Below are 22,536 nucleotides of genomic sequence, written 5' to 3'. Positions count from 1 at the left end.
AACTAAATAATTTGGTTATTATCATTTTTTGTCTCAATACGCAGACATAAATAGAAAAAATTAAAATTCAAGAAGGATACAATTTATGATGCGAAATTTGTTGACCGATGTGATCAGCCAGGAACGAACTAGCTTTTGACTCAGGACGACTAGATACATTTCTACCAGAGCTCTCATCAGTTCCGCAATAACCTCTCTCTCTCTCTCTCTCTCTCTCATCCTTTCTCTAATTTCCAACGTGAGAGCCATTTCCGTGCAGATTCGGTACTTACGTGAGTAGTCCGGGATTGGGATCCGCCTGGTACCAGGAATACTGCGGCATGTAACCCGCGTGATGCGGCGGCGGTGGCGGTGGTGGTGGATGATGTCCAGGCGTATGCGGATGATGATGGGTGTGGGGTGGCGCGTGAGGATGCGGATGGTGCTTCATCTCGCCCGGCCAGGAGGGTGCTGGTGGGCTTTCGTTGTGCTGAGGCGACATCTCACTTCCGGGGCTCGAGCTCCCAGGGGTGTGACCGCCACCCCCGCCGCCCATGCCGCCGAGATAACCCGTCGTTGGGCTGCCCGAAACGGAACTTCCGCCCCCTGAAACACAACGCGAACCGAGAACCGTTTCAGAGTGCTCCGGATCTCGGCGGGTGTGCCGCGGCTCTACCGTCGTCGCCGTCGCATTCAGCCGCGCGCGTTTACTGCACATGCAGCTGCGTACGCCTGAATGGGACCGGCGTCGTAAATTGTATTAATCGCGCGGGGGAACTCTCTCCGCGCGCGGCATTGTGCGCTAATGCATCTGGTGGTGGCTGCTTCGGGACGGGAAAGAGTTTCCAGGACGATCGCGCGGCATTCGATCCCGCAGCGGCGTCGACGTGTCGGCTGGTTGGCTTTAAAGTCGGGAACTCCGCTCGCGGAGCGCGCATATAGTTCATCTCCGACTCTACGTCAGACTTCCGTGACACTCCGCCATTTAGAAGTGTTCTGATTTTTATCTTTCCCGAAACTCGGTATTTCACCTTGGCGCTATTCTCTTTTGCAGCGCAGACCGCGGTGGGGAGTTTTGTGCTTTTAAATGCGTTAACGCGCGTTATAAAGAACGTGTTTCGTCATGGTCCGCCTCGCGATTTTGACAACGTCCGAACAAAATGTTAGAAAAATGTTAATAAAAAATGAAGACAGAATATTAGAAAAATCATGTGAAAGGCCTTATTTTGTACATCAGTTTGTGTACGGTGAAGGGACGTGTGAAAATTGTCGATCTGAATCGTGACCTGTCTCGGCGCAACGATAAATTTTATTACACGCCGAGCATGGCAAGCGCGAGAAATTTCTCAAGAAGTCAATTATGTCGGTTGCGTCTTTCGCGGTGTGCATTTCCGAAGAAATAACTCACATGGCAGATTGTAGATTACCGTTAGCCGCAGAAAGAGATCGCGAAAGAGAGCAGCGGCGCGGTCGTCGGCGACAGCCGACACGGGCGGTGGCGGAGTATCCGCGAGATGGAAAATACGGCCCGCGAAAATTGCATCGGATCATTAGTATTGTAATTACAGTGCGAAACGGCGATTGCGGAGATTGCTACGGTGATGCGGTAAGTGATGGAGTGGCCCCCGTCAACCAAGCAATCATCACGCGCCGTTCGCCGGTGACATTCAATTAACGCCCGTAGACATTCGCTCGATTAAAAATGACCGTCCGATCGGGCGGATGAAAATAGACCAGTCGATCGTGAGAACGATTCGATCGATCGGTCAACGTTTTCAGAAGCCTCTATAAACGCGGTCTCCCGAGAGACACACTGGGTAATCATGTCTCAAGAGAGATTTTGAACTGTCTCTCGGATTTAATTCACCTGCGCATTTGACCCGTACAGTGACGATGGACTCACCTCCTTGCATGAGACTTCCGGGTTGCCCGGGCTGAGGGGATGGTCCGCCAGGTAGAGCAGTCCCACCTGCTAAAAGGCTGCCGTGTTGCCCACCGCCGCCACCTCCGCCCTGCTGCGCCGCTTTCATCATCTTCTTGTATTTACTCCTCCTATTTTGAAACCAGATCTTCACCTGTAACGAGAAAACACGACGTTTGAGACGTATGTTCGTGGGTGTGGGAGTCAGAGTAATTGCCTTACATCCTACACTTTTCTGACAATGTCTGCAGTTTCACTAATAGTAATAACAGATATGTAAGTGGCAATATCATAATTGACGCACCATCGTCTCTCCTGTCTTACAGTGAAGGTAACTTTCGCCAACTTTTCAAAGATATTAGAGGGATAAGAAAAGTGGAGAAGGAATTCTCCTTGGTGAAAAAATATTATGAATAAATATAAGAGGATAGAGGAAAGAGGGGATAGACAGGAAGGCAGGAAGGGAGGAGAGCTCGTTATGCTTGCAATGTTGAATATTTATGCACATTAATATTCGTTATATTTGTATTTTCATAAGTATTCAAGATTTCTTATCGTCTTATTTTCTTAAGACCGTCATCGTACATACATTTCCATAGCGATAATTAATTGATAAACTCGTACTTGGACTCCAAAATTTAAATATTCGTAGAATTAAACGATCAATAAGTCATAAAATGGTCATAAGCACCATAAAATACTTTATTGGCTTCCAATTTATATTTTACATGGATTATCTCGCTCCTCATATTTTCAATATTATGTTTGATTATACGTATGTTTGATTAATCGCAAAGTTTACAGCGCTGGTACATTACAAATCCTTAAACGACGCGTATATCTAAAAGATGTCTCAAAGACGATTATTAGACGTTTATTAGACGTTTTATTATCTAAAAGACATCTTTACGACATCTTAGAACGTCTTAATGTTTTATCTAACCTACTATATAAATGACATAATAATTATCGCATTTATTCGTATCGTTTCTTTAAATATACTTGAACCGGGTCATTTTTAAATATTACTATGGGCGGAACCGCGACAGGTCTCGCCGAGATATGATACAACAACCATCTATCGATCCAGTCGCGGATAGAAATATGCTTCGCAACTACGATGCGCAGGTATGCTTCAATCTAATCTGATGCCTCGCATCATCGCTCCACACTGCCGGGTTAGGCTCGGCGGCAAAGACGGAGGTAAAAAAACAAAAAGAACGTTCGTCGTTTCGTAATCGCCGTTTCTTTTGCCTCTCCTGTGCGATGCATAGAACCGCAGCGGCTTCGTAGTCCTGTGGCGCGGATACCGGTGCGCGTGCGCGACCGCTAGGATTGCACATGCGGTATTTTTTGTCTCCGTATCGCATACACATGCACGCGCGTGCACGTGACGCGCTGCTCAATCTTACGTAACCTTGCCTCGCGGAGCTAAGTGTATACGCATATAGGAATTACGCGAGGTACATTCGCGTTTCGCACGACAGCCCGAACCGAAGCCATATGTTTGGACGTGCATACCGCCGGAGTTGTTTCACCGCGAAATAAATCCCACTGTTCAAGACTCCTTTCTATACTCGACCCTATCCCGACGGACTGATATCTTTCTTTCGTTAAATGATAAGCGTTATATTTCATTTCCTTTAATTTCGCTCAACTTTGTCTGGATTCGTCAATATATGGCGATCTTTCTCTTTCGTTATTACTGAGAACGTCGAGAAGTTCAGTGATGTGCATTAACAGAAAGAGAGAGAGAGAGAGAGAGAGAGAGTACTTCACAGCAGATTGCTCAATAGTGGGAACAAATTTTCTCAAATTAAAGATTACTCTCTCTCTAGAGGTTTGATCGATTATTTTTAGTATCTCCGCATATGTGCTCACGCGCCTAGTCCTGACATATTCGTGATTCCCGTCATTCTCCAATGCGATGTGAAGATGGTTCCGGCTGTGCCGGAATGACTTGGCCAAAAACAGAGAGAAATACCTTTTATTAATAGTACACAGCACTTAATGACTTTTTAACGAGCTTATGAATTATAGGCAACCCGGGCCTATACTCGATCGGACTTGATCAGACTCGATACTCCATCGCCACGTCGATCAAGCGCCGCGAATGAAACGCAAGATGACGATAGCGAATACCCGCCTCTATTCACCAGCGCCACAAGGAATATTTTTTCATAATTAAAGATTACCTTGCTTTCACGGTAACTCCGGGCCCCGTCGAACAATACATCCGCGTGCAGTGTAAGAATGTAAATTATAACATAAATCATACCGCCGTATACGTGCAACGTATGCGGTTGCCTATTAATTATCAAGTGGACAACAAAGAAGTTCTACCTGCGTCGCGGAAATCAACATGGACAAAAAGGAATGATTAAATATTCCTTTTTTCTTGATTATTCGCATTTAATTAAAATGATATTTACCCGATCAATCTTCGAGCGTACGTTGTCGGTATAACTGGTTAAACTACTAAGAGCAGTTTTCCGCAGAAAACTTAAGGGAATGCTGCGTAAGCACGTTTTTTGGAATTAGGTGAGCCTGTTCTTTACTTTTAATAAACTCGTTTCTATATGATGCTGCGCTGCTTCTCAGTGCGCTTCCAACCACCTCCTCCCCTCCCCCCTCCCTTTCCATCTCTCGGCATCTCCCCTCTCAGATGAAGGAACTGACTTAGTTAATTAAAGTAACCGTCTACTTTTTTGATTGACGTCCGAAGCGTAAAAAGTCGACGACATGAGAATATATATATATATATATATACGCGCATGTTGTTTTAAAGGCTGTTGCGTAATAAAGGAATTGCGAGTTGATAAGATGAGTGATGTGGATTCTTACTAAACGTTTGTCTTCGATTATTTACGATGGTTCGACATAGTTGATTGTCAAGTGGATGCACAGAAAGGACAATGATAGGAAAATTATTTATATCTTTCGAGTTACGCAATATAGCTTATGCATGCGTTAAAATAAACGAATCCAAGTTTGCTGCTGAAATGTGAAAATATGAATAAATATTTGCACGAAGTTGTTTGCATCGAAAGAAGAATAAAAAAATGTTTAACTAATAATAACAGCAAAAAGAACGCGTGCATAATAATAGAGATTTTATCATGCCGATTCAGATTTCACTTATCGTCTGTTTTCGTCGTCTGGAATTCGGCAGTGGTGTTGTCCAGGACAAATTAAAAATCGGTGCGGGTCTAATCGGTAGGTACAGCACGACACTTTTGCATTATACATGAGCACGAGAGGAAATCAGCAATAAACTACAGTTCCAGTTTTGCCGAACACGCGTCGTCACGCTCGGCAGTGGCCTCTTCATTAAAAACACGGCACGAGCTACCGAAAGAAATACAATGTACTCGCGACATTGTTTCACGAATGGCTACTTCTGACCGACACAAACTCACACATCTATGAAATATACAAGGTGCCCAGAATCCACGTCTTTGGCTTTAACAACGTCTTCGGTATCGATAATTCCGATGAGTTTCGCACCGGCATTCCCTCAAGTGAAATATTCTAATAAAGTTTGACAAATTTGCAATTTGAAGATCAGCTGCAAGGATAACGCCGGGAACGGACGGATTCGCGGCTGATGCCCGTCTTCTCGGAATATTCACACGAGAAGAACGATTGACCCGTGGGCAAATCCGCTGTTGAGATTCCGGGACACCCTGTACGTAAGCGGTACACATCATCCCGAAAAATATACTGCGGCAAGAGGCATCAGCATGAACTTCCTTCCAGCCTCTGGTCTGCGAGCGTGCGTCCAGCGTGCCGGCACAAATAAATCTCTTTCTAATTGCTCGCTGAAAAACCCGACCGCGGTTGCATCGAGTAAGAGATGGCGCCCGACAAAGGCCAGCAGCGCTAAAACCCGGTCCCGACGTGCTTTATTTCGCCCGGCCGGCCGGTTAGTCGGCGAGCCGGGCGAGCAGACCGCGCTCGCCGGCACGGCGGTTTGTTTATTGATATTTACAGCCGGCGTTGACAGCGTACGACGCGCATCGACGGTAAGGGATGCGCCTTCTCGTTCGCGAGGATAATACCGAGGGATACCTTTTTTCCAAGCTGCGCCGACTGCTCTCACGCGAGCGAGCGAGCGAACGCGGCATGTGGGATATAGTTACGCGCGTCGGCACGCTTGGCGCAAAGCTTTAATTAATATCTTTTTTCCAGGTGTCGCGCGAGCGCGCGCGCCTCGGAGCCGCGTCAACCACATTCGTACAAATGGTTCTTGTCGGTTTCTCTACTTGGAGTATGAAATCACACAGGTAACCGTGTCTTATCATGTGAAGTATCTAAAGGCAAAACATATCCGCTTGTTCCAGGCGTGAAATATTTTTGTAAAGCTCCCAACGGTTTTCTAGGCTATTAGGGGAATTAGTGTCTCACTGCTTTGCCGATTGACTATCTCGATGCGAGTAGTCACGAGGAATATGCAATTTTACGGTTTGAATGTATTTCAGTTGGTCTAAAATAACGCATAATATTAATGTTACGATACCGTTAAATTAATGAATAAATAACGGTGCCCTCGGGCGTGTCTCGTCGATTGGGAGTCACGTGGTCTCGGGAATAAAGACTATGTTTACGTTAATCCGGTTTGGTAACAACAGTAGCCTAGTGACTTCTTGCATCCGATTGGTATTGATATTCTTTTAGATCTGAAAATACGCTCCAGTTAAAGTTAATTTTGCGACTATTTATTGATTGTTCGAATAAAAGAAAAGTGCTCGGGCAATTTTATAAGTGTGTTGAATCGATCACAGGTGTCATTTTGTGGGAATATTGTTTTATTTGAACGTATAACGTAAGAATTCTTGGCATGTGTTTTCTCGCTTTTGACGCTCATCAGATAAGGAAAGTTGCAACGAGGGACCAGAAGCGTTAATAAATTTATCTTGTGTAAAATAACACAAACAAGATAACAAAAATTTCAGTGGATTGTTTTTAACACAAAATTTCTTACTGTGTAGTTGTCGAAGAAAAATCGTAAAATTATAACGATCGCAAAAGATTAATATGCTTAAATCTATACGTATTTTTTTTCCCGTCAATCCATTAATTATCATATCTAATCTGCGATGTTAAATTTTCTGTTACAGAACTGCAGCAGAATATGGCCAATTCTGAGCTCTCGATATTTTGGTGAGCCAGAAACAAAGATTTTAAGTGATGGGTCTGATAGTAGTTGTTGTTTATAAGAAACCAATGTGATTTACTCAACAAGTAGAATCTTGCATGTACACTGAGAGAAAAAAAGTCAATGTTGCTACAAATTACCGTCATTTTCGACGTCGGACATACTTTCTATTATTCTAACAAAAAAGTAGCGGCAATGATATGAACAGGAAGTTATTATCCAGATATTAGCAGTACTTAGTACAAAAAAAAAATGGCTTTCCTGACTAACCCTAATTATTTCGCTATATAATTACAGACTCACAAAAACCAAACACTTTTCTCTCAGTATAAAGTTTTGCGTGTGTTTGTCCATTGAAATACATTGCTCAAGACAATCAAAGGATATTTGTATAACCGGCTTACACTTACTAGAAATTTGAACTTTTATTTAATTCAAGATACTGCATTATTTAACAAAATTATTAATCTCATTGCGATCTTTTAATTGTGCGTCAAGCGGTGCAAAAGACGTATTAGAATTGCGCCTCAGAATGGGGCATCAAAATTGCGCCTCAGAATGGCGCATTAGAATTACGTCACGACACGCGGAATTCGCGATTGCTTTGCCCACAGCAAATGTTGCGGTCATTGCAGTTGTCAATTTCCTAAATGCCTCATACGTAACGAATTACAATGCCATTTCGGTCGAAATCAAAGTTAAAATTGAAAGTTAGAAAGAATCGAAAAGTCAGAGTTCTCTTTTCTTAAAGGACCTCGTTTTTTGGACAAAACATAAACGTCCACTCATCTTCTTTCTTATTCTCGACCTCGATCTCGTCGAAAACATCGTGATCTCCGGTTCGCGATTTTTACCACGTGTTTCGCCATTCGCGATTGAAATGTTCTTGAAATCCTGCAATTTATCATGCACTCTTCGTTGAATCGTTAAGCGCCGTTAAAACAATTGCGAGTGCAGTGAAGTGAGGGAAGTGAGTGAAATCAGTGAAGACCGACATGGGACGACGGCTGGACTGGCTGAGGAGACTGGACGGGTACGGAGCGATGAGGCCGAGATGAGGCAGCCATGAGCTCCATCGGCGAACCTCGACGGAGTTGGACGTCGTTGGATATCAAGTGGTGAGTGTACAATTTAAGTACACGAAGCATCATATTATGTAGTGCATGTGCGTGTTTAGACGTAAATCGCATTGTAATCACCAATGAGGAAAGTTGTCGCGCCAAGATTGAATACTTTGGCCATATTTTGGCCACGAGGTCACTTGGGAACCAATTTAGGACCAACAAATTAGGCGTGCGGTAGCGCGCATTTTTAGAGCGTCTGAAGGTCTTTGAAATTAATTTCATATTTTAATTTCCGCACAACGTTATCGCACACTGTTACGTTACATGTTTCGTCGCCGTATTGATATATTACGTAGAGAATTCCTCCATTCCGGTTGATAAGAGAAAGTCTTGGGAATGCGCGTGTGAAAACGCGTAGCTTCGTGAAACGAAATGTGGTCCGAGATAATAATGATTGTTCGCGGTGGATACGACGACAGGCTCGGCCGCCAGTGATTTATTACTCCTTGCGTTACTCATTACTCTGTTATTAACATTCTTCCTATCAAACCTTTCCCACAATCTGCGTACCGTTGAAGCGTGCAGTCCCGTGGAAATTCAAAAATCGCGCGCGTACCGACGAAGTCTTGTCCTAGATACGGCGCTCCCAGACTCCCGTGAAAATTCGGAGTGCTAATCAATTAATTCAGCGATTATCACGCTATTTGAGAGGCCGATCGTGACGTCGAAGTGTCGCCGGAGGATCTAATAATTGATCTAATAATTAACATGGCTGTCGAATTTACGCTTCCAACGTTTATTTAAAGGAAAAAAAAACCCGACACTTACGGTAACACTCACCGACGATCATTTGAGAAACGAAGGACGGGATTCGCAAATTGAAGGGAATATGATCGGGAAATCGGTGCCGATGTCTGCGAGATAACTTCATTCTTGCCTACTGTGCTACGATTTCCGCGCCTCAAGGAGAAGAATCAATCAAACGGCGCGCATTGCACGAATCTCTCCTCGAATTCTTCGCACGTAACGATCCCGGCATCACGTACGAAGAATCCGAGCGGACTTCTCGTATATGGGCCGCGAGAAAGAAAGAGATAATTCCCCGACGGATCGCCCGTGTACGAAGAAACTACCACCGGCCGTTGTAAATAATTGAAGAAATAAATCAAATTACATTCCGAGTGAGTCATAGAGTCGTCTGGCTGGCCGCGAGGCGGTAATCAAAATCGCTTTACTCTAGCAACATCGCGCGAGCGAGGCGTCGAGCGGAATCCTCTCGCGGCTTTGCGCGTGGTCGCGCGAGTGTCGGTAAAAGAAGCACACCGAACGGACGAAGGAACGAGCCGAGGGATACGAATGCACCCTGACGCCAACGGGCACCGGCAGGCACGGTGGCAAGCTGTCGTTATCTCCCGGCCGGACTTAGATGCGCGTGTTACGTGGCTCTCTGCGCGTCGAATGGCCGTCGGGCGCGGGGCGCCCGAGCGGGCAAAAATTGCGCCGGAGCAGCCGGTGGTCGCCTCACCTCGCATCGCCTCTCTCGTCAGGGCAAAAAGAGGAGGTAAGGACACGCTGTGGCTGCCGCGCTGATGTTGCCGCGCGACCAGCAACGGCTTCCGACGTCGCCGCGGGCGAGGAACTCGGTAACAGTCCGCGCGCTGTCGATATCGCTGATGCATACTCAATGAGCGACGGATCGTCACCCGGCGGCGAAGGGAGGCACGCGGGCGGCCACGCTGCCGGGCAAAAGGGAGGAGGAGGAGGGTGGTTCGACCGAGCAGACGGGAGAGAGATTTTCTATGGAAAAAAAGAGCGCGCGCGAATCGAACGGGAGAGGCGAACGCTGTTTAATATGTATGAGTGGCATCTAGGAATAATCTCTGTATAAATGGAAACGCTCCCACCAATTCGATCCGCGTCGGAACCGCATCCTTGGATCGCGATGCAGCTCGATGATTTGAAGTCGCTACTCCTAGCAGCGACCGGGGAGCAGCAGAGAACGGGGGAGGGAAGCGGACTGTGCGGAAGGATGAGTCGTTAGAAGTTGCGACCTTCTTTTTGGATGGCTGAAACTGCGGATGTGACGTCAGGTCTCAGGTCGTTACCGAGAAATGTCTCGGAGATTCGACGACGACGTCGTTCGCTCGCAAGACTCGGGGTCGTGGAAAAATCGAGGCCCGCGGCTTCGGTCGTCGCGCGTCCGTCGTCGTCGTTTGCATTCGCGCGGTGGGCCGCGATGAATTACGGAGAATTACTAAGAAACCTATTCAGCTGGCTTAAATTAAATTCTTGTTCCGATACGACAATGAGAAATATAAATTGAAAAGGCCCCGTGAGAAACGAAGAGAATCAGTGTAGGGTCGTAAAAAAGCCAAAGCACGGCTATTAGAATGCCGTGGATAAGTTGAATAATATATTTATTTTTTAAGCATAACAATATGCCATTACGTAAGAATATTCATCCGAACGTGATGAAGAGTGAAAAAGATTTCGTTCGAAAAATCGAACCTCGGTTCTCATACCCGAAATATTTGTTTGCCCACATCTAAAAAAAAGAATTTCATTTAAGTCTACTAAATGGACTTCTCAATGCGACTGCGTCCCGATATTCACCGCTAGCAGCGAAAATCTGTATACGTAACACGAATTCTAGATTTTCAATACCGCCAGGTGAATATCTGGACTCAGCCGCTATCGTCAGGGCGCGCGAATGATACCGAGCGCGTTTGGCTGTTCGCGCGCAAAATTGGATGTTATATCGCGGCGGTGTGTATCGCACATTGGATCGAGTTACTCCCGCGGTGGGTCGATCCCCTGTCATACAGCGACCCCCTCCGGCACGTTCTGAATGATCCAATCTGTGCCCGCACAATAAATAATCACGCATATCGATACGGCCTACCTGCGGTACCGAAAGCCGTAACAAACTAATCCACCGCCGGTGTACCAACGTCCGACTGCGCCTCGCCCCGGGATTTCAGCGTGGGCGTCAAAGTACGACGAAGAGGAAAAACCCGGAGTCAACTCACGCTCCCCCGGCTCTCTTTTATGATCTACATATCCGAAATAAATGGCGCACAAATGAGCGTCCGACAGCGTCCGACAAATCAACAGGGTCGATTACCTGTTCCGATCCGACGTGGTTGCTCACTGCGGAAACCCCGAAAGATTCTTGCGAATAAAGCGATCACTCTCACTGGAATAACGTAAGCAACTTTCGCATGGCTGTGCTGAGAAAAAAGTGAACATTTATTCGCGGCATATAAGGTTTATTTCACATAAATAAATTTGATTTCTATCAAATAAATCTTATATCCGTCGCAAATAGGCGTTTAAATACTTTTTTCTTCGTGCATCAAGGCGTCTCGTCATATTCCGTTGAATCCAAAACCATATTGGCGTTATCTACATCGTATGATCAGCTACGAAAACATTGCAACACTTTTTTCGACGAGTTTCACAATACATCTCGTATCCAGTAGGAAAATTTTACTGAAAATTACTAAAAAAGAATTCTACTCGACACGGGATGTGTCCCAAAACCAAGTGAAACCAACAAAAATATCGCAATCTTTTTGTGGCTGATCACGCTATTCTCTAGATTAAAATTTTTACTATTACGTAATTGTTAGCCTTTCACGTGTATACAAAGGTTGAAATTCGAGTCTTGTAATTAGAGTCATTATAACTCTATCGTTACAACCAGAGTTACTTTTGCGATTTTCAACTTTACGCGTCGTGTGTGAGGTTGAAAATCGCGTAAATCTCCGTCCGAGGAATAGTACGTCATAACGCTAACCGCAATATACGCAATTGGATAACGCGTTGCATTGCGTATTTTGAGGAAAAAAGAAAAAAAAACCGTCGCTCGGACACACGGCGGTTATCACGAGCGCCTACGTTTCCAACTATCGGCCGGCTGAAGAGGGTACGAGGGAGAGAGGTCAGGGAGAATAATAACAGCCGTGTAAATGCGTCACTAGGGCCCCGTTCGTTCGCATAATGCTATAATGCCTTTTTTTTTTCATTTCGCTCGCCCGCTCACTCCCACAATGCAACGTCGGTCCCTCCGCCTTTCTGCGCCCCTCGTCCCCATCCCGGAGCCCCTCGCTGCTTCGGCGGTTCCCACTTCCTGCCTGGCATCGGTGATGCGCAGTGCCACCTTAACAACAACGAAATTCCCCAACGTTGCAACGGCCCTCTTTGCTTTTGTTTCGTTCACGGTTGTTCCTTTTATTTTATGTATGACTGCTAACATAGCGGGAAAAGGCTGCGCGCCGGGATACGGCAGGCGACGCGATACAAAAGGAATTAATAGATATTATCAAGCGCCGCCATTAGCAAGCCGATTCGCATGTCCACGTTTCAGCTAAGTTATGGTTATCCCGCACTTCAATCCCTCCTCAACATCTCGTACGCAGCGGATTACATCCTCATAATCCGAAGGGCGATCTTGATCTTTCATCATTCTTCGTGCCGCGCTCACACGCCATCAGGAGGCGCATTAATCAAGTAGCAAGCGTTGCCGGGACTTCTATCTTTCAACAAAATGTAATGAAAAAGATAAGCAGCTATCTCGCTACCTGACTTGAGCCGGCCGATTCTCTTCACGCTCACGATGCGGCTCGCCGCCACGTCGACACGCGCGAGTCTCGCTATTTTTCCGCCGCGATAATAGAAGTACGATGTCGCTGCTGTGTCGCAGCTCGCCGTTCTACAATGTCGCTCGCGATCGCCTGTGTCGTTTTGTCGGCCGCTCGCGGCACAAAGCCGCGCGTGCTAGCTTTGTCCGGTGAAATCTTAATCGGAAGCGCGATTATCACGATATCGTTATTATACGCTCCGCGCATTCCGCGCCGGTATGAGGTCGCGTCAGCAGCATCGAACCGCACGACGAAAAGTGGTTGAAATCGAAACGCCATTTCGTAGTGGGCTCACGTGCCACGCACAACGGTGACACCGTGACGAGCGGAATACGCGCCGCACAGACCGGTACACCGTCACTGTTCCTTTGTAACGTCGCCATTTGTTATTTTGTACATATTCATAACGGCGTTACATCACCGCCGCGTACCGATGCATTCTCTCGGTCGCCGATGCCTCTTTTTTTTTCTCCCGGTATTTTTCCCTCCTTCCCGTTTCCACGTCCACGGATACCAATCAGCGGTTGTCATCCATCAATGTCCGTTGCGTTCAGCGCGGATTTATTAGGTCTCTAAGAATATCACGCGAGCGCGAACACAGCGTCGCAGCGCGAATCGAATGCCGAGCGATGATGCGTGTCTCGTGACACGTGTGTCGGGCAAACCGAGCCGCGAATTTTGCGACGAACGTTCTCACGGAGAACCGATACTCGCGAGTTCCTCGGAGAAGAAGGTCGACGTCACGTGTGCTGTGCCATTCCCCGGACGGAGAGTTACACGGTTTTTAGTCTTGCATATATAACGTATATGGTTGAAAATCGCGGGAGTAGTTCCAGTTATAATATAATACGGTTATAATGGCTCGAATTATAATAGTTTCCATCTTATGTGTTGGGGAAAGTAGGGTAAGATAGCGACTGTAAGGTTTATCGATTTTTCCTCATTTTTCTAATGACGTAAAAATAATGACCATGATTTCCTGAGCGGTAGAGTCTTGCCTATCATTTACGTTCAAACTGACAAATTTATAAATATATTCGAATTTTGTTTGATTTCAATTTTTTGAAAACTCACATTTCGTTATGCCTCTATATATAGATGACGAAGGTTAAAAATAAACTTCTTACGCACGCATTATGCATACATTTTACTCGTATATGATATTCACATATGATATATCGTCTTAACTCGTGGGTATTATATTTATTTATTCGATTCGGAAAGTGTTGCAATGTGAGAAATTAAAAATAATAATATGTTATTGTATTTTTCGGTATACCACACAGTAGTTTTACAAAGAGAATGAAAATGTTTATTACAATTGTGTAATCCTTTATAAAGAAATACTACAGAATTACATATGGATGTATTCAAAATACATTTCTTATTATATTATCTACTGTCATTGACAGACTGAATCACTATACAGATCATTTATTACTATTATTAAAAGCATTGAATAAGTTAGACACCGATTCGTTATTTGTCATTAGTGTAACGAATTCATCTTACTTCCTTTCCCCCACACGTGAAAGGCTGAAAGGATTGTGCGGAACAGTAAAAAGTTTTAATACAGAAAATAGTACAGCATATATGACGCTGACTGAACATTCGTCGTCGCGAAATATACAGAGACGTGCGATTGCGGTTGTCGAAGGAGCGTGAATCGATTGAACCGAATTTTCCAGCAGATCGCTTCAAACCGACTCCGGTTAGCGTTTCACACCTCGTAACTTGCCTCGAAGAAAGAAACGGAATTTAACTCCCGGCAGAAGCTATAATTCTTCAATGCCGGTTAACCTTCTCTCGTAAGAGCACGTGTTCCGCGAAAGCAAGCGCTGTCCAATTAATTTTCCATAATTAGTAATATTTCACCCGGGAGGAAGTGCGGAATGTTTTCCCTCGCGAAGGAAACGCGAGTACTTCCCCTCGCTTCCTGCGTAGGGCGCGGATAAATTGTCTTTATCAGCTGCGCGTCCGATCAATGCGGTCCCGGCGAACAATGAGCATCGGCGCCGCGGCGCGCTGTGCCACAAATCTCGATTACGTTTCAAGTCGCTTCTTTCGAGCTCCGTGCGAAGCATTACGCGAGGATCAGCGGCGCAACCTGCGGTCCTGCGTTACGTGAGAAATCTTCGGGCACCGTTATTGTATATCGCGCCGGCTGTCGTTTGCAAGATACAAAGACCCTATTCATCCGCATGCAATTGCATGCGTAGGAACCGATCCCGACTTCCACCATACTGCGCATCGCTTCGCGCTATCCTCTCCTCCGTCGTTGAATGCATCCTCCTCCTCCTTGCTCACTCAACCTCGTTACCGCGTTACATCGCGGCGAAGAAGAACCTCGCGGGTGCTGAAAGCAAGACATGTCTCTCGACAAACCCGGAGTCTCTTCCTAACAGAACGCAGAACGTTGAAGCTGCGCGGCAACACGACGTCAGCCTTAATGTCTGTCCACCGTGAGGAGACTGCCGATCGCGATCGTAAAACCGCGACCTGCTTGAGCGCTTCGTTTATTCATCGTGATTACATCGGTAGGAATTGCCACTGTTTCTATTATGTCAGAAAGATTAATAGGACGGCCGTATTTTTATAAGCCGAGCCATTAGTCTCGCGAGGCTATTAATATTAATTAGCCTTATTTATTTCTCCCGCTAATTGAGATGCGAACGATTTGCAAACGGGTCTCTCGGCGGAGGCTGAAATTATGCGCTCTCACGTCAAAGTTCAAGAAAAATCCCGACTTCTTTTGCCGCTATCGTGTTCGAAGCGTTCTCGAAGCGATGAAAAATTCGATCGCGGTTTACGATCTACTCTCTTGATGTGAAAAATTGCAACGTGTATTGGAAATGTAATCGCACATCGGAAGGAAGTAACGAGGATAACCGAAAACGAAAACGGCGGGGCGCGGAGATTTCAACGGGCGGCCCCGAAAGGCAGCGCTGCGTAGGATCAGGCCGCGAGAGCATTTGGGGGAAGGCGCTGGCCGGAGACCGCGGATGGGTCCGTAATTTTCGCGAAGCTCCCTCGCGAGGCTTGACGGACATTCCCATGTCCGTGTTCTCGCGAGTTTCCAACGCGAGTCGGAATAAGTCCTCGTTTGTAGGTGGGTACCTTCGTCACGGTGAGCGGTTCGCAGCATGATTTACCGGACAATCGTGGTGGACGCGCTCGAGGACGATGAGCGGAGACAGGACAAAAGAGAGAGAAAGAACGAATCGGAAGGAGGGAGAGAACTAGAAGGAGAGACGGAGAGGCTCGAAGGAAAACGGAGAAGAAAGAAAGAGAGGGAGGGAGAGAGAGAGAAGGGACCTTCTTCTTGGTAGCGGCCGCGAAGGAAGAGAGCGAGAGACCATCGTGTACGTAGAGACGCGAGAGGGACGAGGAGAATGTCGTGCTGTGCTCATCGAGGTGTAGATCCTCGTCCCCTGGGTCGTTCCTGCACCGTGGTCAGCGTCCCACTAAGCCACGGTCACGTTTACGTTGTCGCTTCAACCGCGTCTAAACCGTTGTCGTATGTGGAAATGTTAATCTTACTCGATCTTACGCGATCATCGGGATTTGTGCCGTCCTTCCGGTGAGCGACCGGTTTCCCGGAGTTGTATGATAATGCGTGATGATAAAATTTCAGCAGATACCGTCGGCTGTATCACCCACCGTATAAATAGATTAATAGCTTCATGAATGTGAAATTATTGCGGTCATTATTTATTAGAAGCGCGGAAATATATCGGTCACGTTGAGAAATTTCCCCGAAGCCCTCTCCGCGAGTGCAAAGTGTCGGGGACGACGTCGTTCGGCATCTTCGGTGCAAAACTCGGCGGTAAAATTATGTCCGACGCGATTACGAATTTCCTAATATTCCTTTTTCTCTCATATTTACATGACAACTATGCCATCACGCTGGAAGTTCCATTCCTCTCACGCTCGCGTTTCAGGAAAACTTGGCACTCGACTTGCTCCTTCCATTAAAGTAACAATGAGACGACTTTCGACGACGACGAAGCGGGACAATGCGTGTATCCCGATTTATCTCTCGGTACCCAACTAGAGTGGTTCTTGCGCGAAATACCTACGGTATCCCTGAACACGTAGTCCTTGTCGCGCGATAAAATCATTGCGCCGCGCCAAGAGTTTCGCTTCGGCGAGCGCCTCACGCCTCGAATCGCACCTGGCGCGAGTTAGCAGGTTGCCGAGCGGCTGTGGAGTCGATTGGTGCGACGAAACACTGCGGAGGAATTAATATACCGACCGCTACTTAAGTCGAGGGAATGCTATTATAGAATGAGAAATGATGAACCACGTAGGAATCCAGAATTCTATCCTAATTCTTGAAGGGTTACGAAACGACACTCGTAACTTTGCGCGTTGCAGAGTTATCAGGAGAAACATTCGAATTCCAAGCTCAGATAATCTCTAAATTCTAATCAATATGCGACATATTTTCCGCTGACGCAATTTAATAACGTCACCGCCATGTGCTCTTTTCATCTGTTCCTCGTTCAACAATTGTAGAATGAGAAATGATGAACTATATAACGAATTTCAAATTGTATCCTGTTTCTCGAAAAGTTACACATCGATATCGGAATTTTAGCTATTTGCAGAGGTGCCAATCGAAACATTCGACCTTTTCCTGACCCAAAGAATCCCAAAATTCCAGTCGATGTATCACACGACACTTTCCGCCGACGCAATTTAATAGTGTCACCGCCTATTCTCATCTGTTTCCCATCTGAGCGATCAGAGAATGCGAAATGATGGACGATGGTGTGAATTCCGAGTTCTATTCGAATTTCCCGAGCATCACGACTGGACACCTCAACTTTGGCATGACATCAAGATGTTATCAGCCACAGGAAACGTCCAAGATTCCAGCTGGGAAGAATTCTGAAACCTCAATCGCTGAGCCGTGCAAACACTAACGGCTTTCCGTCGATTCGACGGTGTCACCGTCGCTCTTATCAGTTCCCCATCTAATCTTCACGAGGCGGTCATCGCGCACATCCACCACCTCCGCGTCTTCGTCGCTGATGCGTCCGCCCGGCCGGCAAGCTCGTCGGTAGAGCTTTATGATCGCGCGGAAGAGGAAACGCGAGCGCTCCGCCGAGCTGGTCGATATCTCAATCTCGCCGCTTTTTTTTCGCGCACCGCTCGTGTTCGCATATACCTGCGCTCGCTCGAAAGTGTGCCCGCGTGTACTTTACGGGTTGGGCAGGGTCGTTCGCCACCGTGAGCAGCGCGCACGCTGTACAAGGCACGCAATGTGCCGGCGGGTCGCCGATTTCCGTAAAAGTCTAGGAACGCTCTCGCGGCCCGGCGGAGCGCAAAGCCTCCCTCCGCAGCTTCTGGCTTCACCTAAATGGACTTTAGCGCTTCCACGAAAGCGAACGCAAAGACGCGCGCCGTGATCTATACGGGCGGGTTGCGCTTAAGGCGAATCTTTTACATCTTAATCCGTGCACGTGCAACCGTGTGCGCGCGCGACCCACCGCGAGAGAGAGAGAGAGAGAGAGAGAGTCTAGCAAACAGGTGTGAAATGCGCCGCAAGGTAGCGGTGGAACTAATGTTACCGCGAAACGCTTAACATGTGCATATATATTCGAACTCATTCATTATCCATTGTGCGACCCGGACACCTAAGTAGCGTTCCCTTGTTCCTTCGGAAGATCGAGCGGGAGTATTCTCAGGGAAAAGTGCAACTCACAGGTGTCCCGGCGAGCGATATCAACGATCTTGTTATCGCACGACGACCGCCGGTCCATTTTGTGAATGACACTCTCGACGACCGCCGTCAGTGGAAGGAAACAGATATTCATATGTAGCACCGCAAGTGAACGCGAAGAGAATCAGGAAACCTAACCGGAATTAGAGGCGACAACTGTCCGCGAGTAGTAGCGAGAATCTACTAATTAACGGACTTCGCACCTTCGTCTATCGGGAAAGATTCCACGCGAAATTATGTCACCGCAACCGGACGCGGAATCGTCAAGTCGCGGCGCAATAAATCGCTTGTATTGAGAGATTAGCTCCGCGTGCCACGCATAAAAATTCCGCGATAATAAATTCCCGCGCAAGCGGATGCGGCATGTTCAAAGAACGTTAAATCATGCCCTAAGAGAGAGAAAGAAGGAGAGAGAGAGAGGGAGAAGGAGAAGAAGAGAGAGTAAGAGAGGAAGAGAGAGAGAAAAGCGTTTATTTCAATCCTACAGAGAAAAAAATTAGTCTTATACATAAAGCAATGATAAATATTCTCACACATAAGCAAGAATATTAGAATATTCTTAGAAGATTTTTAGTTTTAAATTAAATGCAAATAATATTTGCATTAATATAAATTCAATCAAATCAAGACTAAAGTTCTTTGAAGAAGATTATACATAACATTTTTGCTTATGCACGAGAATATCTGTCATTGATTTAAGAGTAATTTTTTTCCGTGTAGGACCTCCAAAAACTAATAAGTAAGTATTTACATGATCGGAAAGCAAAAAAAGAAATGTACAATAGTAAATAACAAAAAATACAAGAAGAAAAAGGGAAAAGAAAGGTGAGAGATTAAAATAAGGTAAAATGAATGACGAAATAATAAGCGAAGAATTATTTGAATTACTTAAAATTATAATGGATACAAAGAGCGAGAGAGAGAGAGAGCTGCATCTCTCGACGCAGCTGTGCCTCTCGCCAATCCGGAAAAGCGAGTCGCCGTCGATTACGAAGATTTATCTGCAATCGCGAGCCGTCGAACTGTCCGGCGCTTCCGACGCGGATGCCCCGCGTATGCAAATGCGCTGGTGTGTGGAAAAAGCAGCAACGGCCGTAGCGGGTAGACCGGCGCGCGTGTTTACAGCAGTACATTACAACGAAACGGACGGGAACTCAGTGAGCGAGTGACATAGCGGCGCGCTACCGCGCGGCCGCAGGATGATGAAGTAGATTCCCTCCTGGCGAGGATGTGCATTATATCACCGCGTATACGACCGCCGCGGTGCGCATCGATGCGCCTGCACGCGCACCGATGCGGCGCGGCGGTGCAACGTCGTAGTGTGACGCACTCGGCGATAAAAGCTTATCTCGTTGCTCGGCACGCTGTTGAATCGGCGTTCTCTTCGTGCGGGATCCGCCATCCCGGCCGGGAAATCCCGACGATCATTAGCATAGGAGCCGCTACGTGGAAGAGTAACATTTCCATTCGCGATCGCGGAGATCACGGTATACTAACCCGGTTTGTCTCCCTCGCCGTCCGTCGCTCGGATCAATGGTAGCGATCGGCCGGAAGTCGGGCCGCGTGTCGGCCCGGGATTTACAATTTAAAGCGCCGGCGATACGGGAGGATTTACGTCACGTGAAAATCGCTCGGGGACACGCATCGAGCGCGCGAGAAAGAGAATGAAACTGACAGCGAGCGAGCGGATGACGCGTGTGTGCGTTGGAACCGCGCGCAGTGCGGAGGCTCGGTGGAACGTGCGTGGAATTTAGGGCGCGCGATATGAGATTGTGGCGTAAACTGCGTTGTGGCGATGAGGGAAAAATCGATATACACAAGAGCAACAACAACGCGGCTGCGGTTTACGCGGAAGGTCCCTTACGGTTAGATGATGGAACGGTACATTGTGTTAAACCGCCGTATGTACCGCTGCGCGCTTTCCAGGCACCTTCCACGGTAACGGCTGGAAACACTCGCGTTCGACACAGCTTTCAGCGCGGCGTCCTTTCTTATAAACTCATCGCGCGTTTTTAGCATCGACACTTTGACAGACGCGCGGCACCGCGCTCGGGGATAGACCGGCGAGGAAAAACGCGCCACAACACATCGCAATCACGCACGCGGTGTTCCGCGTTCGCACACGCGAACACACGTACACCACCGCACACTTACTTCCTCCCTGAATTCCTGAATTAAAATACAAAAAGCGAGAAGATTCCTGCCGTCTGTCCGTCGTTTTTGCCGGGATCACGCGGTGCACACGGTCGCATCGAATGCCGGTTTTTGCGTTTGATCGACGCTTCGCTATTCGGCGCACGCATTCGGAAGAAATATTGTAAATAAAAATCACCACCAAAATTTTGCAACGCCGGACCGGAATTATGACTGAAATTGTCACGTGCGGTGGTAATCTTCGGCGATGTGTATCATGTGCGCACATAATCATTTCGATAGTAATTCCGGTATATACCAGCATCGCAAACTTTGATTGTAATTTTTGCAATGCACCTATATTGCACTATAATATCCGTGTACAGGCTCTTACAGGTCGTTAAAAGACACTGATCCTCGATTGAATATCAATAGAGCTGTTTGATACGTTATTTTTACAATAATTTAATTATAAATTTAATAAATTTATACATTATATAATTATACATTTTAATACATTTTTACAATATTTTCTGCGTACATTATATAGAGCTCTGTCTGTGTGAGGCAGTCTGAAAAATCCGAGCGTCGGGCATCCCGGGACAAAACCCGTAACGTCATCCGCTAGCGTGCGCAAATTCCCATCAAGCTCCGGCGCTCACGCACACACGCGCGAGCGCGCGCTACACACACACTTGGGCGAGAAGCAGGACCCGTAAGCCGCAGCCGCATTATCCGGAGTACTCTTCGGCGCATAGCGGGCACATGCAATTTTCGAGCGGGTTCTGCCAGCTGGATGTTAGAGGGAAAGAAAGAGGCAACGGCTACGAGCAGTAGGAGATGCGCAAGGAAGAAGCGGCGGCGGAGAGGCAAGAGGGAGAGGTGTAATTTTACCCCGGTTGCCGGTAATTTCACGCTTTTACTCGGGCAGGTTAGCAAGGCGCAGTTCGTTCTCGTGGAAAATGTCGTACCCGTTCGCGAGAGTCCTCTCCTCTCCACCCTCTCGCGCCGCCCTCGCTTTAAAGGCCTGCCAGCTCACGAAAACGCGGAGACGGTACGGCAGATAGTTACGGGACATGAGTTCCTCGCTCGCGGGATTTTATCGCCCCAGAAATCTTCCGGTGTGTGTACATACGCCGTGCGTGCGTGCGCACGCACATACGTGCGTGCGGGCGGACGAACTTATCGTCGGTCTAGATTCGCGACTGTTCACTTATTAGCGCGCGTTTGTGATTTATCGTGAACACGAGCTCCCAAGGATTAAGCAGTGCGATCCTTAACGCCGGGTGAGGGATGCGAACGCTAAACGGAGGTTATCGCTGGCTGTCGTAATTATGCTAGTCTGCGAACTTGAGGAAGGTTGCGTAAGCCTCTCACGTGTGGCGGTTAATCCCGGTCACCCCGATCTCCCCGCCTTTGTTTATATCATAAACAAGGCTGCGCGCCGCTCGCAGTCGATCCGCTCAGCTTCGTCAACGCGGATTGCCGACGCTCGATCTGAGAATCAGGCTGACGGTCAACGCGAAAAAGAAGGAACGTATATCCGAGTACTCGCACTAATATAATCCGCATACTCATTGCGGATTATTACACGAGATCATTATACGAGAATCGCTGTAATCATCTCATTCCAAATTCCGCCCCCTTCCCCCCCCCCCCGGTCTCGAGGATCTCGTTCCCCCCTCTGTGTAATAGCATCGCGATGATGATTAAAACTGGTTTCGTTATTTATGCATACATAAATTCCGCGCCTCGCACGAAAGAGGAAGCATACTAAAATCACGTCGGTCGTATGGCTGATTTGTATCATTCGCTCACGCGCGACGCATACGATCATCGCGTCGGAACGGCGATGCGTGTCTCTCGAAATCGATATTAACGCGAGATTGATGGAGGATGACCGGAGTGAG

At 47.1% G+C, this 22,536-nt stretch overlaps 1 protein-coding gene across 3 annotated transcripts in view; it reads right to left on the bottom strand.

The window, feature by feature from the left end:
- The window catches only part of LOC106743931 (homeotic protein distal-less), a 99,645-nt gene that overhangs the window by 7,665 nt on the left and 69,444 nt on the right, over positions 1-22,536 (bottom strand). For 2 of the 3 annotated variants that reach the window (XM_014618281.1, XM_014618282.1), the window contains exons 3-4: positions 1,883-2,054; positions 273-585 (exon numbers count right to left, since the gene is read on the bottom strand). In XM_014618281.1, the coding sequence (XP_014473767.1) occupies positions 273-585; positions 1,883-2,054 (485 nt within the window). Of the gene's footprint in view, positions 1-268; positions 586-1,882; positions 2,055-22,536 lie in introns of those variants that run through there. The other variant, XM_014618283.1, reaches the window with a different exon arrangement.

The sequence above is a fragment of the Dinoponera quadriceps genome, unplaced genomic scaffold (genome assembly GCF_001313825.1).
Source record: "Dinoponera quadriceps isolate SergipeBrazil2010 unplaced genomic scaffold, ASM131382v1 scaffold1070, whole genome shotgun sequence".
Taxonomy (NCBI): domain Eukaryota; kingdom Metazoa; phylum Arthropoda; class Insecta; order Hymenoptera; family Formicidae; genus Dinoponera; species Dinoponera quadriceps.
This window is presented reverse-complemented; position numbering and strand designations above follow the sequence as displayed.